General features: G+C 52.8%; 1 protein-coding gene across 3 annotated transcripts in view; it reads left to right on the plus strand.

Annotated features, from left to right (window-relative positions):
* GRAMD1B (GRAM domain containing 1B) overlaps positions 1-19,494 on the plus strand; it is a 165,142-nt gene that overhangs the window by 139,451 nt on the left and 6,197 nt on the right. The window contains exons 7-19 of one of the 3 annotated variants that reach the window (XM_057316749.1): positions 426-521; positions 1,883-1,963; positions 4,952-5,067; positions 7,016-7,172; positions 8,346-8,535; positions 10,095-10,238; positions 11,149-11,267; positions 11,508-11,650; positions 12,740-12,843; positions 13,457-13,660; positions 14,736-14,826; positions 17,242-17,349; positions 17,635-18,661. In XM_057316749.1, the coding sequence (XP_057172732.1) occupies positions 426-521; positions 1,883-1,963; positions 4,952-5,067; positions 7,016-7,172; positions 8,346-8,535; positions 10,095-10,238; positions 11,149-11,267; positions 11,508-11,650; positions 12,740-12,843; positions 13,457-13,660; positions 14,736-14,826; positions 17,242-17,349; positions 17,635-17,911 (1,830 nt within the window). In that variant the 3' untranslated portion in view covers positions 17,912-18,661. Of the gene's footprint in view, positions 1-425; positions 522-1,882; positions 1,964-4,951; positions 5,068-7,015; positions 7,173-8,345; positions 8,536-10,094; positions 10,239-11,148; positions 11,268-11,507; positions 11,651-12,739; positions 12,844-13,456; positions 13,661-14,735; positions 14,827-17,241; positions 17,350-17,634; positions 18,662-19,494 lie in introns of those variants that run through there. The other 2 variants (XM_026505525.4, XM_057316750.1) reach the window with 2 other exon arrangements.

Raw genomic sequence — 19,494 nt, forward strand, 5'->3', positions numbered from 1 at the left:
ATCAGGCTAGTCCTTTGTTTTTTCTCTGCCTCCTCATCTTATAAAATAAAGCAGGAAGAGATAAACTGGTGACCTTATGGTTCCATCCAGTGTCATTGTCCTGTGTTTCTGTAAGTGGCAAGTAGTGATGTGGTCTGTGCACATTGACCAGACTGTGTAGACATGAGAAGGAAGCCTCCCGAGACCAGCAGCCAAGACACCTGTGGGGCTGTAGGCGAGGCTCAGCTGCCACCTCACTGTGTGGCTTCTGTGAAATAGGGAGCTAAACCAGATGATCTCTAAGGGGGTCCCTTCCAGGTTTAGAAATAAGTAGATTGAGATCTGATTTCCTCTCTCTGAACCGGTGCCACATAAACACTCGTGGCCGACTCAGTGAATGTCTCTTCTTGCTTATTATCCCTCCTCTGTCCCTGGGGGGTTGCCAGCTGACCGTCCGTTTGAAAGACATCTGCTCCATGACTAAAGAGAAAACAGCCCGCCTCATTCCCAATGCCATTCAAGTTTGCACTGACTCAGAAAAGGTAAGTGGAGTCTAATCTTGGACCTTCTACTCCCCACCACCCCAATTCCCGGCCCCCCCACTTCTGTATTTCTGTCCTTCAGCTGCATGAATATGGAAGCCAGGAGGATGGGGGTGGGGGATGGTAAGGTGATGCAGATTGCAGGGACCACCTCCATTGGGTCATGGTGTTTGGAGTCTGAGCAGGGGTGAGGACGGAAGGTCTATACATTGGACTTGGAGCCAGAGCACTTGAATTGAGTCCCATAACCATGGGTGTGGTATGTAACCTCTCTCCACATTAGTTTTCTCATGTGTGCCATGGAGCCATTCATTCCTATAACAAGGGCTTGAAATGACATCATGGATTTGAAAACACTAAGTTGTAAAGCGCTGTGCAAATGTACTGTGTATCGGCATAGCTCATCAGGAGGGATGAAGAGTCTGGTAGGAAGTGGATTATCCACGTCAGCCTGGGGGAAATGTGGTAGGTAACATTTAGGGCCGAGAAAACCTTTGGCCTTTAACCAGCGCCTGGAGACTAAGAGCTTCAGGGCTAGGAGTGGACTAGGCCTCTGCTGAACACAGGTCTACAGAGCCCTTGGACTTGAGCAGTTCAGTGGCAACAGCCATGAGATTTGGGGTCAGCTAGTCTTTGGTTTGAATTCTGTTTCGGGCACGAATCAGCTTTGTGATTACAGAAGTCCCCAAATCCCACCAACCTGTTTCTCTTTATTACGCGTTAGCGGTGGTTTATTTTCCAAGGCTTTCATGTGGTTTACACGAAGCGGCGGCGTTTGTGAAGCCCCTAGATTGTGTTCGCTAATATCTGGTTCCCCTTCATTTCCTTCCCGCGTGTTCTAAAGGGTCCCCGCTACTGTGTAAGCACAGTAAGAACAGGAAACTCTGTTTTGATTGCCATTGTACCCCAAATATGTAAAATCGTACCCAGCACGTACTGTATTCAGGTATTTGTTGAATTAGTGAATGAGAGAGTGAGTGGGTTAGTGGATTTGTCTTCTCCTTCCCAAAGTCTAGTTCACAGCTTACCAGTTAACCCAGTTCCAGTCAGTGGGTGAAAAAGGTTGTTTTATGGAGATGAAAACTTCCAACCAGAGGGAGAAAGACCATGGAAAGCAGGGGTGAATACTGAAGGACTTAGTGCCAGTGGAGACGTGGAGGTCCCAGGTACCTGGGCCCCACGGACTGGGCCCCATCACTAGAGTACCTTGGTGTCATGGTCACGGACAGCTGAATCCATAGTATTTGGGGATGAAGTCAGTAGCTTTTCTTAAAAGGATGAAGCATCCTGTCTCCCTCCATTATATTGTGAGTCTTAGAATCTTACCAGATAACTTCTTGCTGTTTTCTCTTCCCACCCAGCACTTTTTCACTTCATTTGGGGCCCGGGATAGGACGTACATGATGATGTTCCGGCTCTGGCAGAATGCACTCCTTGAAAAGGTCAGTACTGCCCAGCTCCTTCCTTCCTTTGGCCTCAGGACGCACATCCACCTGGAATGTTCTCTCCCCTGGGGGGCGGGTCGCGTGGAGAGAGTGCTCTTCCTGTGACGTGGGCTAGCTCCAGAGCAGCCCACGTGTCCTCAAGGTTCTGGAAGTCCCCCAGACTTGCGGTGTGTTCCGTATTCTCCCCCGGGTGGTGCCGTGTGAGCAGCCTCGTTGCTGCCGGGGGCAGGGCCCTCATTGGCTTCAGGCAGTTCTGTTCCATGGTCCTAAAACGTACCCGGGTTGGTGAGACCCACAGTGATGGAAGGGCTGGCAGGCAGGAACGGTGTTTACTCACAGGTGCGCAGGCAGAGGCCCGTCACCACTTACAGAATCACGGGGGTCCGTCAGGAGGCAGAGAGCGCAAGGGGAAGGCGTGGGCAAGAGCTTTTTCTGTGGCTTTTGCAGGAGGGAATGGGTGAGGCGGGGTAAGCGGGGCAACCGGGTTTAGGATTGGCTAGTTTGAATAATCCATCAGGCTTCGGGACATAGGGACTACCTCTAGTTGCCTGTCCCTGGGCTACCTAAGCCAAGGTGATATTGGCCCGGACTGTAGGAGTAAGGAAAGAAGGTGGTTGAGGGTCTAGGCTGTGGATTGGCCAGTCATAAATGAAAGGTGCACTTTCCGGAGAGTTGTTTTCGATCTCCAGGAATTAGCTAACCCTGGGTTGGACATTCCCTCCTCAGTCAGCAAGCCCTCAGATGACAGAGCATCAAAAATTCAGAAAACAGGTAAATAGAGTTCACACAGCCACCAATTTGATGACTCGAGTGTCTGAAAGACTCTGAGGGGACACACATATGGGCGAACCCATGGCCGCATTCCTTAGAGAACTCCCACTCAGAGGCCAGAGGATGTTGGGAAAGAGCCCCCAAGCGAGGGAAAGAGACGTCATAGAAAAGTTAGATGGTTATAATTATATATATGTTGCGTACGTATTTATCTTGACTCCGTAAACAATCTAAAGTAAACTGAGCAGGTTTATTACGTAGAATTTCTTCTAACGTGAGGGCCTATAGCCCTGGCACAAATCCAAGTAACTTCTTTGTGCTGTGATCTTCTGCCATTATTAGCCATCAGTAATAGTAAAACGATAATGTGTTCGAACCTCTGCTGACAGATTCGGATCTTCAGTTCACAGCCACTGTCATTTCTGAATAACACAGAAGCTCTCACACAGCAGATGTCTGCTGATTGTCCTTGTGCTGGTTACGGTCAGACAAGCCAAGCGCGGTGCATGGGTCAGGGAAGGGTGTGCGGAGAAGGGGAATTGTGACAAAGGGAAGGATGTGGTTAGGCAGTGAGGCCAGTGTGTCCCCGGCGGGGTGAATGGTCCACGTCAGGGCCAGAGATAAGAGGCAGGAGGCCCAGGGAAAGGAGGAGAATCCTCCCTCCGGCTCGGTGAGGGGCAGCACCTGCCGGCTCAGAGGGAGCCCTGCACTATGCCGTTCTGGGCAGCTCTTAGTTGGAAGACCAGAACCCTGGCTCATGGCATCCTGGCACCGCCTGCTTCCTCAGCCACACCTGGAAAGGCTGCGCTCAGAGAATTCTCAGATTCTTTATCAGATCTATTGATGGGAAACACTCTTTAAGTTTGATGTAAAATGTTTGTGTTTTGACTCCTTTTGTTTTTCTTTAAGGCTCTTGCCCTCTTTTTTGCATCCTAACCCTACCACCTTTCTACCCCTCCTCCCAGTTCAGGACTCATCCATGGTCCCTCCCCTCGTTGTTTTTCCACAGTCACCATTTTTCCACATTCTGTTGCCTCTTTCCCGAAAATCCGAACCCCACGAGAGCTCACTTTTCTTAGGACAGGGCTTTTGAGAAGGGCACGTAGGCACACCCAGCGAAATAAGGAACTGGAATGTGTAGGCAGAACTGAGGCAAATAGATTCTATTTGAGAACAGAAGTCTCCTCACACTAACTGGCCACGCAGGCAGGCCCTGCTGCCTCACCTCTGAGAATGTGGTGTGGTCTCCACGGTGGCCACTGTGTGCTGGGGAGACTGGCTCAAGGGACCACGTCCGAATCAGAAGCTCTGTGATCGCAGTGGCTCCAAGAGTCACATGGATTTATCACGCTTAATGCTTGACCTCGTCCATAGCAGCAAAAGATGGATAGTCACCATCCTTAAGGGACCAGTTGATCCCATTACGCAAACCTGAGCTGTGGGACCAGCGCCAGGTTCCTGGCTTGGCTGAAAGCCATATTTTTTTTAAATGATTTTTTATTATATTATGTTAGTCACCATACAGTACATCCCCAGTTTCCGATGTAAAGTTCGATGATTCATTAGTTGCATATAACACCCAGTGCACCATGCAATACGTGCCCTCCTTACTACCCATCACCGGTCTATCCCATTCCCCCACCCCCCTCCCCTCTGAGGCCCTCAGTTTGTTTTTCATAGTCCATAGTCTCTCATGTTTCATTCCCCCTTCTGATTACCCCCCCTTTCTTTATCCCTTTCTTCCCCTACCGATCATCCTAGTTCTTATGTTCCATAGATGAGAGAAATCATATAATAGTTGTCTTTCTCTGCTTGACTTATTTCACTTAGCATTATTTCCTCCAGTGCCGTCCATGTTGCAGCAAATGTTGAAAATTCGTTCTTTCTGATAGCTGAGTAATATTCCATTGTATATATGGACCACAACTTCTTAATCCAGTCATCTGTTGAAGGGCATCTCGGCTCCTTCCATGATTTAGCTATTGTGGACATTGCTGTGAAAGCCATATTTTTAGGCAAAAGATTGGTGTCTTGCTGTGATCCTGGGAGGAGGAAAGAGGAAGTGGAGGAGATGTTGCTCTCCTCTTGGTTCAGCAAGGGAGAATGGAGGCCAGCTTCTCCTACCCCCAGGGGAGTCCAGCTCAACTCAGGGCCTCCGTGTAGAGTGGGGTCCTGAGGAAGGAAGGGTCAGAGTCCCTCTGTTATCCCCCACAGCCCCTGTGCCCTAAGGAGCTCTGGCACTTCGTTCACCAGTGCTACGGGAATGAGTTGGGCCTTACCAGTGACGATGAGGACTACGTGCCCCCTGATGACGACTTCAACACGATGGGGTGAGCAACGCAGAGGGCAGCTGCCCAGGGAGCTTCTCCAAGAGGGACTGGGATGGTAGTGACTGCCTCCCTGGGGAGCAGTGTCTAAGTGAGTCCCTGAAGGAAGTGAGCGCACCTGCGGCGAGATCCTTGGCAGGCAGAGGGAATAGCCAGTGAGTGGCTGGGCAGAATGAACAAAGGCAAGCGGGAAGAGGTGAGGTCAGGGGCCAGACCCTGAAGGCCTTTGGCCAGCGCAATGATTGGATTTTACTCCGAGTGTGCTGGGAAGCCCTGGGAAGGCTTTGAGTTGGTAATTGATAATATCTGACTTAACGTTTGAACGGGATTGCTCTGGCTCCTGGATTGAAAATAGACCAGGGAGGAGCAAGGGCAGACAGGCTAAGAGGCTGTGGAATAACTGAGATGCATTAGAGGAGAGGTGAAGGTGGTTTGGGCCCGGAGGGTAGCAATAGAAACGGCAATCAGTGGTTCGTTGCTTAGTATATTTTGAAAGTGGAACCAGATCTGTTTTGAAGGATTTGCTGACAGATTGGAAAGGAACCAAGGATGGCTTTAAGGTTTTCTTGGATTTACCAACTGGGAGGCTAGAGCTGTTCCAAACCGAGAGGGACAGCACTGTAGACCAGATTTTGAGGGAAGATCAGGCAAGTTGGGTTTAGAGATGACTGCTGGCCAAATGGAGGTGTCACATAGACATTTGTGGATGTGAGTGTGGAGTTCATCCAGGAAGTCTGGGCAAGGTGTATAAACCTGGGAACTATGAGTGGGTAGCCGGGAGATTAGCTGAGACCGCCAAGTGGCTGGATGAACATAAGAAGTTCAAGGACTGGTCCTGGGAGCACTTAAGAAGAGGAAGAAGCAGCAAAAGAAATCCTGAAAGAACATCCAGCCAGGTAGGAGGAACACTAGGAGAGCTCAGCATCACTGTGTCCTGTGCTGTAGATGGGTTGAGAAGGATGGGACCTCAAAGCCATACAAGCATGGTCGAGGTGGGAAGGGAGGTGGAAGCTGAGTGGTGGTGTGTGAGGCGCAGAGCAGCGGGAAGCAAGGAAAGAGCACTGAATAGTGACAGTAATGGTGTCACTTAATCTCTGTGTCTGTTTGTCTTCAGGAGGCACGCCATGTGTTACTCAGAGTTGTCATGCATTCAAAAGTGGGGTGATAGGTAAAATGTGAGTCCGATATTGACGGGATGATCTCTCCCTTGGGAGAGGCTGAAGTGTCCCTAGAAGGGCACCCACCTTTATCTCAGGGAGGGTTCCCCTTCAGGTGTCCAAGGCAAAAAAGCTCACTAGTTAGGATCCCGAATCTGGGCATTGTCACCAAAGGGCACTTGTGTAGGGTCCCATCCTCATCACTGTGGGTAATACAGCGTATGCTCAGAGCCCGGGTGTTGCTGTCAGTGGTCAGGTTGAGATGGGATAGGATGCCGGTGGAAGAAAGATAGTTTAAGACACATAATGGTCATAGGATAGGGTCATAGGATAGGGTTAAATTTAAGGAGAGCGCATAGAAAAGGTGACTTCGGAGCCAGAAATCATACATGGAGAGTGTGAGGTGGGGACAAAATTTTAGGAGAGCGATGTAGCAGGGGGGTGGTTTTTTTTTTTTTTTTTTTAAGATTTTATTTATTTATTAGACAGAGAGACAGCCAGCGAGAGAGGGAACACAAGCAGGAGGAGTGGGAGAAGAAGCAGGCTCATAGCGGAGGAGCCTGACGTGGGGCTCGATCCCATAACACCGGGATCACGCCCTGAGCCGAAGGCAGACGCTTAACCGCTGTGCCACCCAGGCGCCCCAGGGGGGTGGTTTTGAGAGGAAGATCACATTCAAAGCAAAGAAACAAGAAAGCCCGTAGTTTGGGATGGATAGACTGATGTGAGGTTCTTAGAATAGTCGGTGGTCTTGGCAGCTGAGGTTAACAGGTATTCGTGGTGTCTTCTCTCAGCTACTGTGAGGAGATCCCCGTGGAAGAGAACGAAGTGAACGACAGCTCATCCAAAAGCAGCATCGAGACCAAGCCTGACGCCAGTCCCCAGCTACCCAAGAAATCCATCACCAACAGCACACTGACTTCCACGGGAAGCAGCGAAGCCCCTGTCTCGGTACGGGCGGTACAAACCTTCCTCCACCCCTCATCCGGTGGCCAGTGTTTCCCAGCTGAGTTCACGCCACAGGATCCTGGCCTGGGTCACGGGAAGAAGGGAGGTTGGTTACCCTATGGTCAGTTTATTTAAGGAGGCATCCTGGAGCCGATGGGCTCTCTGTTCTGATGCTGTAGTCTCAGGATCTGGAGCCGGGTTCTCAGTGCCTTGGATACAAGATTTTGTTTGGCTTCTGAGCAGATTGAAAACCATTCCAAATTCATCGTGTGATTGTTTCAGATCAGCCCCACTCTGGAGAACTATCCCAGGTCTTTTTTCTTTTCTCTTCTTTTCTTTCGTTTTGGTTTGGTTTTGTTTTGTGTTGTTTTTTACTGCCTTGATCTGAGGTCAAAATTGCACGTGAATCTAGGGCTATAGACCTGTTATCTGTTCACTCATTCGACAATTAGTTTTCGAGTTCCTAGTGTATACACTCCCGATTTATTTCTCCACTGTGCTAGACTTTGCAAAAGAGATAAAAATGTGTTAAGAAACGCTTTTGTTCTCTGAGACTTGGTTACAGAGGGGATGGGAGCTTGATGAAGGAAGTGTTGGGTGTGCACTGGCAGGCAGGAGTATGGGCAGGGTTTCTTGGAAAGGATTCCCAGAGAGGGGAGCCTCAAATTCCAGTGGCTAAGGGCTCAGACCACCTGGCCTTAGAATGAAAACATCATTCATCTGGGGTCTAATCTCCATTTTCCATTTCTGAAGTTGTCTTAAAAATATAAAGGCTTGTCTCTATTCTCTTCTAGGGCAAAGGGGAAAATAAATCAAAAAATGCTTACAAAGCTTTTGAGCCTCTTAGCAGACGAGTGCTAGTGAGAGGCAGGTCAACAGGTAGCATGGGGGAAGTGTGGCTCTCGGAGTGTTGCTGAGATGGAAGGTGCTAACTGCTCCCTGCTGGGGCTGGTGTGTTATGTAATGGTGAACAGGACAAGGTCAGAACCTTCTACTAGGTTCTCCCATCTTCCACGGCAGAGCTGGGGAAAAGCCCTAGAGCCTGACTTCAGCTCAGCTCCTGAGCAGCTGTGTTGTGAACATGAGGACTCCCAAGGCCAGGTCTCTAACCTCCCCTTGGAGAAGAGACCTAGAGCAGGTTGGCCCTGTTGGGTGACTTCTCTGTCTCCACCCCAGTTTGATGGCCTGCCCCTGGAGGAGGAGGTGCTGGAGGGCGATGGGTCCTTGGAGAAGGAGCTTGCCATTGACAACATCATTGGGGAGAAGATTGAGATCATTGCGCCTGTGACCTCCCCTTCGCTGGACTTCAATGACAATGAGGACATCCCCACTGAGCTCAGTGACTCTTCTGACACGCACGATGAAGGTGGGCATTTGAAAGTGGGTATGCAGAGTGGCCGTTCCTCTCTCCATTTGAGGGCTAACAGGATGTCCCTGTATGGAGGGAGTCAGTCAGTCTCTGGGTCTCCAGTGGAAGGGTGGGTTCCTTTGTCATTAGCATACAGACATTTTCCAGATAGCCACTGCAGGATCCTTATCATTTCGTATTTGTCTTTCTTTACTCGATGGATCATGCTTTGTCCTGCCGTCCAGTCTGGCCACTGAATGTCCCCCCTGCTGACCCAGTCTTGCCTTGCAGCTCTGTTTCTCATAGAGGTGCAGAGCAAGGCAGTGTTTATATGCCACAGGAAAGTGCCAGTCAGCTGCTTCCTGGAAATAATGCGATTTTAATAGAAATTTGCTTTAGTAACGGCATCGGGTTTTTAGACCAGGCTGCAAGAAAAGGTGTTGCCGAGTGAGTTGGACTCTAGAACCTGCCCTTCTCTCTAGTATTTCTAGGTAATATTTCTTACTTCACTCCTGCATCAGGTCAGTTTCTAGGACCTGACTCAGGCATGCATTGCCTTTGGCATTCCAGGCCCGAGAGGCCTAATTGTCAGTATTCATGAAATGAGTTGATCCATTGACTTGGTGGTAGGCTGGGACTAGCGTGCGTATGTGGACAGTGCTCATTTAAACATCTTTGGACAGTCTCTCCGATGGTCCCCTGGAGTGGTTTCCCCACCTTTGGCCGGTTTCCCCACTCCCATGTAGGATGCAGGCCCAGTGCAAATGATTGCACAGGTTGGGTACTGCACAACAGTGGGGGCGCCGTGCACATCCACTCAGACATGACTGTTCCCCCACTGCACTCACACAGTGCTTATCCTGTGTGGTCACAGGCGCTGGCTCTGTACAATGTTTCCGAGCTACAGGGGCGCCAGGAATGTCGGCATCTTACTTGAGGCCACATGCCAGCCTCTGTGGGTGCAGTAATTAGGGACTACGGGGTGCCGAGGGCTTGGGAGGAATGCTGGGGTTTCAGCAACACACCTGTACTCTGGGGCACATTCTCCCGGAGCAGATAGAAGCCTGAGAAAAGTGACAGGCATTGAAGTCCTGGGGGAGACCGGTTGCCTTATGGAAGAGGATCAGGAGCCGACCTTGTGCGGCTTGCAGTCCAGCCCAGCCTTCGAAGCTATTCTGTGAACAGGTCATTCCAGATGAATCCACGTCCCTTTAATGCCCCGTACCATGGTCACGATGCCGTGTGTACGCCAGACTCTGGGTTCAGGAAGTCATTTCTCTGCTTAAATTTTCGTCTGAAATCAGCTTCCTTAGGGAGATTGAAAACGTAAAAGCAAACAGTACATTCCCGTAGTCTTTGTCAAGGAAGGCTGAACAGAATGCCGGCTGGAGTGAGCTGTGTGCGTGCTGGCAAAGGAGGGGCGGACAGATGTGAGGTCGTGAGCCACTACCCACGCCGGCCGCCCTTGACCCTTGGTGGCGGTGCCACCGAAGTGCCCTGGGGGTGTCCCTGGGGCCTCCAGACTCTCCTTCCTCACTCCTTCCTCACTCCCTCCTTCCGCATCCTCTTCTGTGCAGGGGAGGTCCAGGCCTTCTATGAGGACCTGAGCGGCCGGCAGTACGTGAACGAGGTGTTCAACTTCAGTGTGGACAAGCTCTATGACCTGCTGTTCACCGACTCGCCCTTCCAGCGGGACTTCATGGAGCAGCGGCGCTTCTCCGGTCAGTTCCTCTGGGGCACGCTTTGTCCTCTTCTTCCCCAGGCCACCCGAAGGCCCGGGCCACCCTTTCCCCCCCCCCCCGCCCCCCCCCCCCCGCCCAGGGCCCTGCTCGCTACATCTTCCCCAGCGCTGCTGCTTTATGCTCGCCCACTGTGGCCATGAAGGCTCACTGGGGAGCAAGACCGCCCTGGGCTCATGGCTTCACAAAGAATAGCCGCGAGCCCTTACTGCTAGGCACCCCCGGCGTGCCAAGCACGTGGCACCCATCTTGTGTAACCCTCGGATCTGCCCCTGCGCAAGCACTGCAATCCCCGGGGTACCGATGAGGAAGCCAGAGCTCCGACTGTTCTCACTTGCCCAGGGCCATGCAGCGAAGCAGGGCGCGAACCAGGATTCACATCCAGGACTCTGTGCGTCTCTGCTTCACTCCTGTCTCATCCGCCTGCCCCTGTTCTGCCCCAATAGCAGGGACTGCGGCTCTGGCCGGGCAGAGCTGCTGGGCATCCGACTGTGAAAGAGCGTCAGCGTAGCCCTCTGCCAGGAGGAGAGGGCAGTCGGAGGGCATGCCTTAGAGGAGAGGACTTGTTCCCAAGGATCCCAGGCCCTCGTCACAGTGACTCCAGTGTTGCCAACACCCCCGCAGGTGGCCCCCAGACCGCCTGTCCCAGCCCCAGGAACAATCAGCATTCTGGAGCCCTGTGTAGAATTTCAGCAATGCTACAATGAGCCTCTTTCTGCTTTGACTCCCCCTCCTCCCACCCTTCTCCTGGGGCCCTCAGGCTCCCATTGGCTTCCTGATGGGGACCAGTCGGCCGTCGGTACAGTCAAGAGTTCACTCGAAGGGGAAATTCAGAGATGGCGTGGGCATGCCTCTCTCCCTACCTCATTCCGGGGCTCTTCTCCACCCTCAGATATCATCTTCCATCCATGGAAGAAGGAAGAGAATGGAAACCAGAGCCGAGTCATCCTCTACACCATCACCCTTACCAACCCTCTGGCTCCTAAAACTGCCACCGTCAGGGAGACGCAGGTGAGCTGGGGGTAGGGGCATGGAAGAGCGGCAGGAAGAGCCGCTGGCCTGTCGTGAAGGATTAAGTGTAGAAGCTAAGAAGAAGTTTCTGGGAGCAGGTGTCGTTGGGCCCTGGGGCGGGGACCCGTGCTGTGCTGCCATTTCCACTGGGTCCGGGTCCTCCTTCCGAGACTAGGGAGGGCGGTGCTTTTCCTCTCTTGCTTCTCTTCAGCTTTGTCCCACGGACCCTTCTCCCCACAGACCATGTACAAGGCGAGCCAGGAGAGCGAATGTTACGTGATAGACGCCGAGGTCCTCACGCACGACGTGCCCTACCATGACTACTTCTACACCATCAATCGCTACACTCTCACCCGCGTGGCCCGGAACAAGAGTCGACTCAGGTGCCGCGTCCGGAGGGCCTGCGTGGGTTCCCAGGAGGTTCCTGGTGTGCACGGGTGTCCTCGCTCATGCCGTCGCAATGGCATGAGGGTTTGGTGAAAGGCTACAGAGAGACCTCTTGGGGATCGAGAAGTTCCAAACACCCACATCTCAGGGCCTGCATCATTCTCGTTCTCTGCTTTAAAAAAAATATTTTTTTTGGTGCCTATGCTGCTGAGTATCTACGCCTCCTTCCTTCCATCCTTCCATTTCCCTCCGTCCTCTCTCCTCCCTCCTGCCCCCGCCATCTTCCCCCACACTGTGTCTAGGCTTCTCACTTCCAGCTTTTTCGAAGTCTTCTGATTAGACGTCTTTTCTGTCCAGTTCACACAGAGGCAGCTTGTTGACCTCAGATAAACCTGTCCAGAAGGGCGCCCGCCTGTAATCCCGTGAACACTTGTTGGGCGGGATGGGGGTGGGGGTGAGGGGACTCGCAAGCATTGGCTTGCTCATGTCAGGCCACAGGGTCCCCGAGGACAGTGGGGAGAGGGGGCAGGCGGCCTTAAAAATGGGAGCATAAACTGGGAGCAGCAGTGACTTCGGGCTGTGGAGGGGAAGAAGGGACTCGTCTGCAGACAGCCTGGGCAGCAGAGAGACCTGTGACAGGGAGAGAGAATACTTGGAAAAAAGCAAGGCTGGCAAGGTCTCGTGGGGTGGAGAGGCAGGAGCCAGGGCCGGTGGCAGATCGCTCTCCTAAAGGTGGGAGTGATGGAACCCTAGAGCCTGGTCTGGACCTGCAAGTCTCTGCAGAAGAAGACAAGGACCCCCACGGCTGGCTGGCCACCTGGCACCATCTCGGGGAGGCAGCGTGGCCTCATGAAGACCTGTGGGCCCGGAGTCAAGAGCCCCGTTGTGTTAGCCTTTGGTCTGATGGCCTTATTCTAGTACTCCCATTTTCTCCTCTATAAAATGAGGCTCAACCGCCAGCTGCACTGACCTCCAGATGTGTCCAGGGAGCTCAGGTGGCACAGTGGGTGTGGTGTGAAGGGACCGTCCCAGCAGAGGAGGGGCTGCCCAGGAAGTGGCTGATCTCATTTCTGGCTTGTCCCCAGGGTCTCCACAGAGCTGCGCTATCGCAAACAGCCCTGGGGGTTGGTGAAAACTTTCATCGAGAAGAACTTCTGGAGTGGGCTGGAGGACTACTTCCGCCACCTAGGTAAGCAAGGCTGCAGCCATCGGTGCTGGTGCGACAGCAGATACCGGCTCAGCTGGAATGGCAACCGTTCTGGGGAGTGGGAAGCACGGAGATGGGGGCCACACCGAGATGGTGATTGGGTGTCATGAGCGCCCTAAGGTGGCCCCAGAGATGGATGCAGAACTTGGCAGGTCTGTGAACACATGCATTTTCCAAGAGGCTATGCTTGTAACTTTTGTGAGGTCTGTGCCCCCCCCATCCCGGCACATGACCTCCACATCTCATCACCCCGGTGGTCATTCAGTTACAGAAAGGAAGGATGAGCCTGTGAATGCGTCCATTAGGACATGCGATGTGCCCCCCGTCTGCATGAGGGTACAGATGTTGGGAACCTATGTCTACATGATGTTGGACAAAACCCAGAAGGGGGGTTTGGCTGGGGCTGCGTCCCAGCAGTACTTCTGAGGCTCGTAGCCATCCCCGAGGGACCCCTGCCCTCCCAGTCAACGTCCCAGAGTGCGGTGTGGGAAAATGGTTCTCTGTGAGAGAGCTCAGCTAGGAGTAGACAGAGTTGTTTCTGGAGGCCAGCGTGTGGAGCTAGAGGTGTAGGCAGGTGGCCTTTTGTCTCTGACAGAGAGCGAGCTGACCAAAACAGAGAGCACCTACCTGGCTGAGATGCACAGACAGTCTCCCAAAGAGAAGACCAGCAAGGCCCCGACAGTGCGGAGGAGGAAGCGTCCCCATGCCCACCTGCGGGTGCCTCACCTGGAAGAGGTGATGAGCCCCGTCACCACACCCACTGATGAAGATGTGGGCCACAGGATCAAACACGTGGCAGGTGCGTGCCCGCTGCCAGTGGGGGGGCACGGCTTGGGGCTCGGGGCTAGAGCTGCGTGCCTGTGCCAAGACCTACACGGATGCACTCATTCTGCGTCCTTGGGTATAGATCGTATATAATTTGCCCCTAACTCATTATTCAGCCTCCGGATCCTCTACCTGTTTCCCTTTGCCCTTGACGTTCCTCCGTCCCTGCTGAGCCCACATGTGGGATCTGCTGAACAGAAGTTCGCTGAACTCCGTGTCCACTGTGATAGACTCAAATGGGCAGCTTCCAGGGTTTTGGCAAATGCACCGGGGAGAAGCCACAGCTCAGGCCAGAGACGCCCCCCTGACACAAACGTCAGGAAGTCCGAGCTCACGTGGCCCCCACAGGCCCACCAAGGACCTGCCCTCCCAGACAGTGGACTCCCCTGACGTGTCTCCCTCTTGCCATCCAGCCATGCACCACCTCATGTCTTTGCTCAGTCATGGCGGCCTGTAGCCATAAGAAGCCTCAGAGACCACTACTCCAGCGTCTTTCAGGCTGTGCTTGGCACACCCCTGGGCGTCCCTCAGGATGGGGACAGGAGAGGAGAGTGCCAGCCTTCCGTGTCTCCCGCCAGCTTCAACCAGAGCACTCCCTTACATCCCTTACAGAGAGGATTTCTGACTAGTAGGCCACGTGAATACACTGACCCTCCGACAGCAGTTGAGACTTGCTCAACGTCACGTCCCTGGTTACGGACAAAGCCCGAGCTGAAAGCGGTCTCTGGTCCCAGCCTAGTGCGATTGCCTTTGCCATGGCTACGCCGCAGAGCACTTTGTCCCCCACCCCGCATGTCCTAGCTACATAAGGCCATTGAGCTTCTTGTTTGCTCGGTGACTTGAATGTCCACTTTGCCTGATCCAGCCCATGACCTTGCCCTTGAGGGGCTTCCCTTGTACTTCAGAGGGCTGGGTGTATCTGTCATCTCGTCGTGACAGCATCACGGACAGTTCTCCGTCATTCCATGAAGCTCTGTGCGTGACCGCTGTCACAGCAGCCAGGGGATGCGTGAGCCACCATGGTGATGGCCTCTTTATTCTCCCCACAGGTTCCACGCAGACACGGCATATCCCCGAGGACACCCCTAACGGTTTCCACCTACAGAGCGTGTCCAAGCTGCTGCTGGTTATCAGCTGTGTGTAAGGGATCCCAGCTGTCCCCCCCGCCCCTGCCCTAGCACCTTCCCTCCCCGCCTGCTGGCACCTCAGGCGTATGAGCCCCCCTTACTGTGGCCCTGGCCTTTCTTTGTCCTCTAGTTTCTCTCTTCAGATCACTTGCTCTGTCCATCATTCCTTACCTCTTGGTTTCTTTTTCTCTGTTTTATTTAGCATTTGTTGTAAGCTAGGCCTTCGGGATTGAGAACAGAACGCATTCATGCCCTTAGGAACTCAGTTCCAAGTGGGTAAGACAGGACATTCAGAATTACTATACTGCCGGGGAAATGCTAAGCTAGACGCCACACAGCATCTTAGAAGCCCATTCGTTCACTTGTGAGGGATGTCCTGAGTATCTGCTCCGTGCCGGCCGCCAGGACCGGGCACTGCTGGGCCCACACTTTGGCAGGATAGCCAGACGAAATCAATGACTACCATCCAGAAATATATGCTTCTATTAATGTAAATAATTTACAATATTGCCATCTTGTTTTGAAACACTAGGCTCAGTAACTTAGTTCCCAGAAGGATGCCGGACAGGGAGAGAGGAAGTGGGAAGAAATGCATGGGTAGGATGGGAGGGTACAGCTGTCCGCAGTGGAAGCCCAGAGCCCTCCCGGGATGCCCCTGAACCGCTGGGAGCAGGGAGTTCCTGGGATGGCTAAGTGTGGACAGAGTTTCTGCTTGGTTCAGCCTGCTGCCAGACACCCCCCCCACCCCCCGCTTACCTGGAGATGGGGGTGTACCGTGAGCATGTGGGGGCGCAGGTGTGTGAGTGGCATGGGAGCTGCCCAGACGCGGACCCCGCCCTCCCCTGTTCTCTGTGTGGACCACAGCCCCTTCCCTCAGACAGCTTGCAGGGGTGTCCCTGGACCTGCACTGAGCACAGGCAGGATGGTGCGCACAGACCCAAACGCAGGAGCTAAGATGCATGCAGCCCGCGCCGACGAGGTGGACGGTCCAGTCCTCTGGTGCATGCGGATACAGTTAAAGGCGGTGTCTTTGAAAGTCAGCGTTAAATTTAGAGATTGTTCTGGAGAAGTCAAAGAGCCCTGAGCACAGCTGGGTAGGGTCAGGGACTGGCAGCTGCCAGCTCCAGGAGTATCGCCTTCCATTGTGCTGGAAGCGCAGAGAAGAGCGCAGTGTCTCGCACGCACGCACTCATACGCTTTGGAAGGTTAAAGGCACAGCATAAGATGTTCTTTGTTGGTCCTTTGCCATATTCATTCTGTCTTCCTTTTCCTGTGTGTGTCCCTGTACCCCCTCCTTTCATGATAAAACAGCCCGTTGGTGGGGGGCTTCTGTGTGCAGGGAGCTTTCCGTCTACTGCTTCACCCTACACACGTCGCAGCCCCAGCAGGGCAGGAACCGTCCCTATTGAGGAAGGGGTTCAGAGAAGCTAAGGAACTTTATCAGACATTAAGAGCCCTGGAGCAGTGGGCCAGGACTGTACCCAGTTCCATGTGTCCCTAGATCCCTTTGCTCCCCAAGTCTTCCTCTCTCTGCTCCATGAACTTGTGTCCTAAAATGATCTCCTGGCAGCCACTGAGGCCAAGAGGAGAAGGGAACGTCCCCAGTCTCTCAGCGGCTCTCTCTGCCCCCTGCGTCCTCCTTACCACCTCCCTGTCTCTGACCAGTGCTGGCCCAGACTGGGGAAGCTCATGACCCCTGCAGGTCTGGGCAGGCTTAAGGACGAGCCTGTGCTTTAGGGCGTCCTGCTAACACCTGTCGGGGGATCGGGTCGATAGTCCACAGCTTCGCCCTTCTGTCGTGCCTCAGGTCGGCTGTGTAGGAGGACTGGCTTCCCTGTGTCACCCTTGACATACTAAGATCTGTTTGCAGCTGCTGTCTCTTGCTCCTTGCTTGCTGGGTCTCCTCGTCCACGTGTCCTCGCTTCTGGTGTTTCTTTCCCCCTTCCCCCCAGGCTCACTTGCTCTCTGGCTTGGTTTCAGTGCAGCCCTCCCCGTCCCCGCACTGGTCTGTTCTAACCTCTGCCTCCTCCCCATTTTTCCTCCTTGCTCCCATTAGGATCTGTTTCAGGTACTGGCTCTCTGATTGCTTCGTTTACCCTTCATCTCTTTTCCTCTCCATCTTGCCTCTTCCCCCAGGCACCCAGGGTCTGGGTGGCCTCTGTGTGTCTCTCTTTCCCAGTGCCTTCACCCACACGCCTCTCCATGGCTCCTCCGCTGCATCCTGGCCCCTCCAGATGAGAGCGCCGCTCTCTCTCCCTTTCCCCCTAGCTGCATCCTTCCGCCCCCTCCCTGCCATGCTTCAGGTGACCAATGGTTAAGGACAGCAGCTGCCTGGGGGGGGGGGGGCGATCCCTGGCTTTGAGAGGGAGCGTGCATTCTCAGATTACATCTCATGCCTGTTGCTGTTGTCCCCTTTGTCTCTTCCTAGTCTGGTGCTGCTGGTCATCCTTAACATGATGCTTTTCTACAAACTCTGGATGTTGGAATACACCACCCAGACCCTCACTGCCTGGCAGGGTCTGAGGCTCCAAGAAAGGTAATCCTCGCCTCTTCCCTTGGCCACCACCTCCACGTCCTACCCCCACCTGGTACTGTGCTCCAGCTCCTGCTACCCAGTCTCTGTGGGAGTCCATAGGCAAGCTCTGAAAACTGTCCCTGTAGCTTTAGCCTGCTTCTGACCTGGGGCACGGGGGAACTGGGGGCACTGAGCAGAGGACAAAGCAGTCTGATGTGACTCTCTGTCCTTTAGGGGTCTGGTAGCACAGGACAGTCCACTGAGCATAACTCCAGCTGCCGGGGTACCCCTTCTTCTGCCCCACAGGTTACCCCAATCTCAGACAGAATGGGCCCAGCTCTTGGAGTCCCAACAAAAGTACCATGATACAGAGCTCCAGAAATGGAGGGAGATCATCAAATCCTCGGTGATGCTTCTTGACCAGGTGAGATGTCCCCAGCTACTCTCCTTGCCCTCATCTTCTGGAGATGGGCTCCTTCCCTGTGCTCTGGGAGAGATCTCCCATCCCCATCCCCATCCCCATCACCACCCACCGGACCTCACCCTCCCATTCATTCTTCCCCTGGGCCATCCACTGTTCTGATTTTAAAGTCATCCTGGAATGCGTGGTTGGAAACACAGGTGTACTCCTCCAGACACTAACAATGAATTTGCAGCAAGAAAGCTGTAGGTTATGTGGAAGGACTGCTTTCTTTTTTTCCCCCTTGGTCGCTCATGACCATCTGACAGGCATTGAAAGAGAGAACCTCCTTTCACAGAGATTTATCTTCCCAGAGGGCATATTTTTCAAGTTCCTTTTGCTATATGCCACCCCTACCCCGCCCTCAACACACACGGCCAACACACAACCCCCAACACGTCACTCGTCCTCAGAGGCTGCACGGATAGTCTGGGAAGACGGTTGTCGTACTGCGCCCTCTTGTCGTGACGTCTTCTAGGACAGGTGCCTGTGTTCCTTCCAAAAACTACATTCATTCATCTATTTAAGAAAATGATCCTGGAGCAAAATCAATAACAAGTTTAGTTTTATCAAAGGAGGGAGCTTCTCTCCTTTACCGGGAAGAGGTTAACATTCTATACAAAACTACCACGTTGTAGCCAAGACAGCAAGAAGGTACTTTGCTCTACAAGAGAATTAAGAAGATAGGAGACCCACGGATTTGTCCTGTTCGTTAAAATTCCTGTTCCGAAGGAGTTCTTTATGTTTGGTGGTCAGCCAGACTTGAGATGGAATCCCAGCCTTGCCATGGACTAGTTTTGAGCAAGGGATTTAATAGTAGTGACGTCACAGTTTCTTCATTTATAAAATGGGAATTATAACTTCACGAAATTGCTGTCAGGATTTGAGGGCACGGGGGAGGCACTCATTAATATTAAATCTTATTTCCCATTCATAGTGTGGTCTTAGCTCTAAATTGAGGAGAGAGGATTTTAATGTGGCTATCAGGATCCAATTTAATGTGTTTTTAGAATATCATGTTTAGCTTTGGAGTCATGGATTTTTTTTTTTTTTTTTAAACAAAAAGGGTCAGTGGCCTAGCAGGGGAGGGGGGCTCAGAAGCCCTGTGATATCAAGAAGAGTTGATAGAATTAAAGACATGCTCAGAAGGAAAGATGGGGGCAAGGAAAACAGGGTGGTCTTCAGACATAGAGGTCCCACAGGTAGAAGAAGAGATTGATTGCTTGTGAAACCCCAGGGGCTAGAAGTTACAGGGAAGGGGAGCTTTGAGTCATCAAAAACAGACCACTTAAGTCAAGCTATCCCGTAATGGAGTGGGCTACTCTGAAGGCCTGAGATTCTATCCCCGAAAGTGCCCAAGGGGTGACCAGGTGATGGCAGATAAGAAACTTACGAATTACGTAAGAGGCAGTTGGACTGGATGGCCCGGTTCTCTTCCAACTCCAGAATTTGGTGTCAGGATGGACCCCCTTACATTGGAGCGTGGGTCAGTCAGATTTCTAGCATGGTGGGCTCAACTCTGTAAGCGTTAGGATAGGTGTTTCGTTTCATCCCCTTTAAAAATCACTTCTGAAACCCTTTGGAGCATCCCTGTGGAGCAGAGGGTATTTGGGGGAACCAGAGAGAAAGAAGAAAACTGTAGTGAGGCAGAGAGACAGAGGTTTTCAGAATCCCTGACCAGGTGCCCGTGAAATGTTAACTGTGTC

Source organism: Ursus arctos, unplaced genomic scaffold, assembly GCF_023065955.2.
Source record: "Ursus arctos isolate Adak ecotype North America unplaced genomic scaffold, UrsArc2.0 scaffold_22, whole genome shotgun sequence".
NCBI lineage: Eukaryota > Metazoa > Chordata > Mammalia > Carnivora > Ursidae > Ursus > Ursus arctos.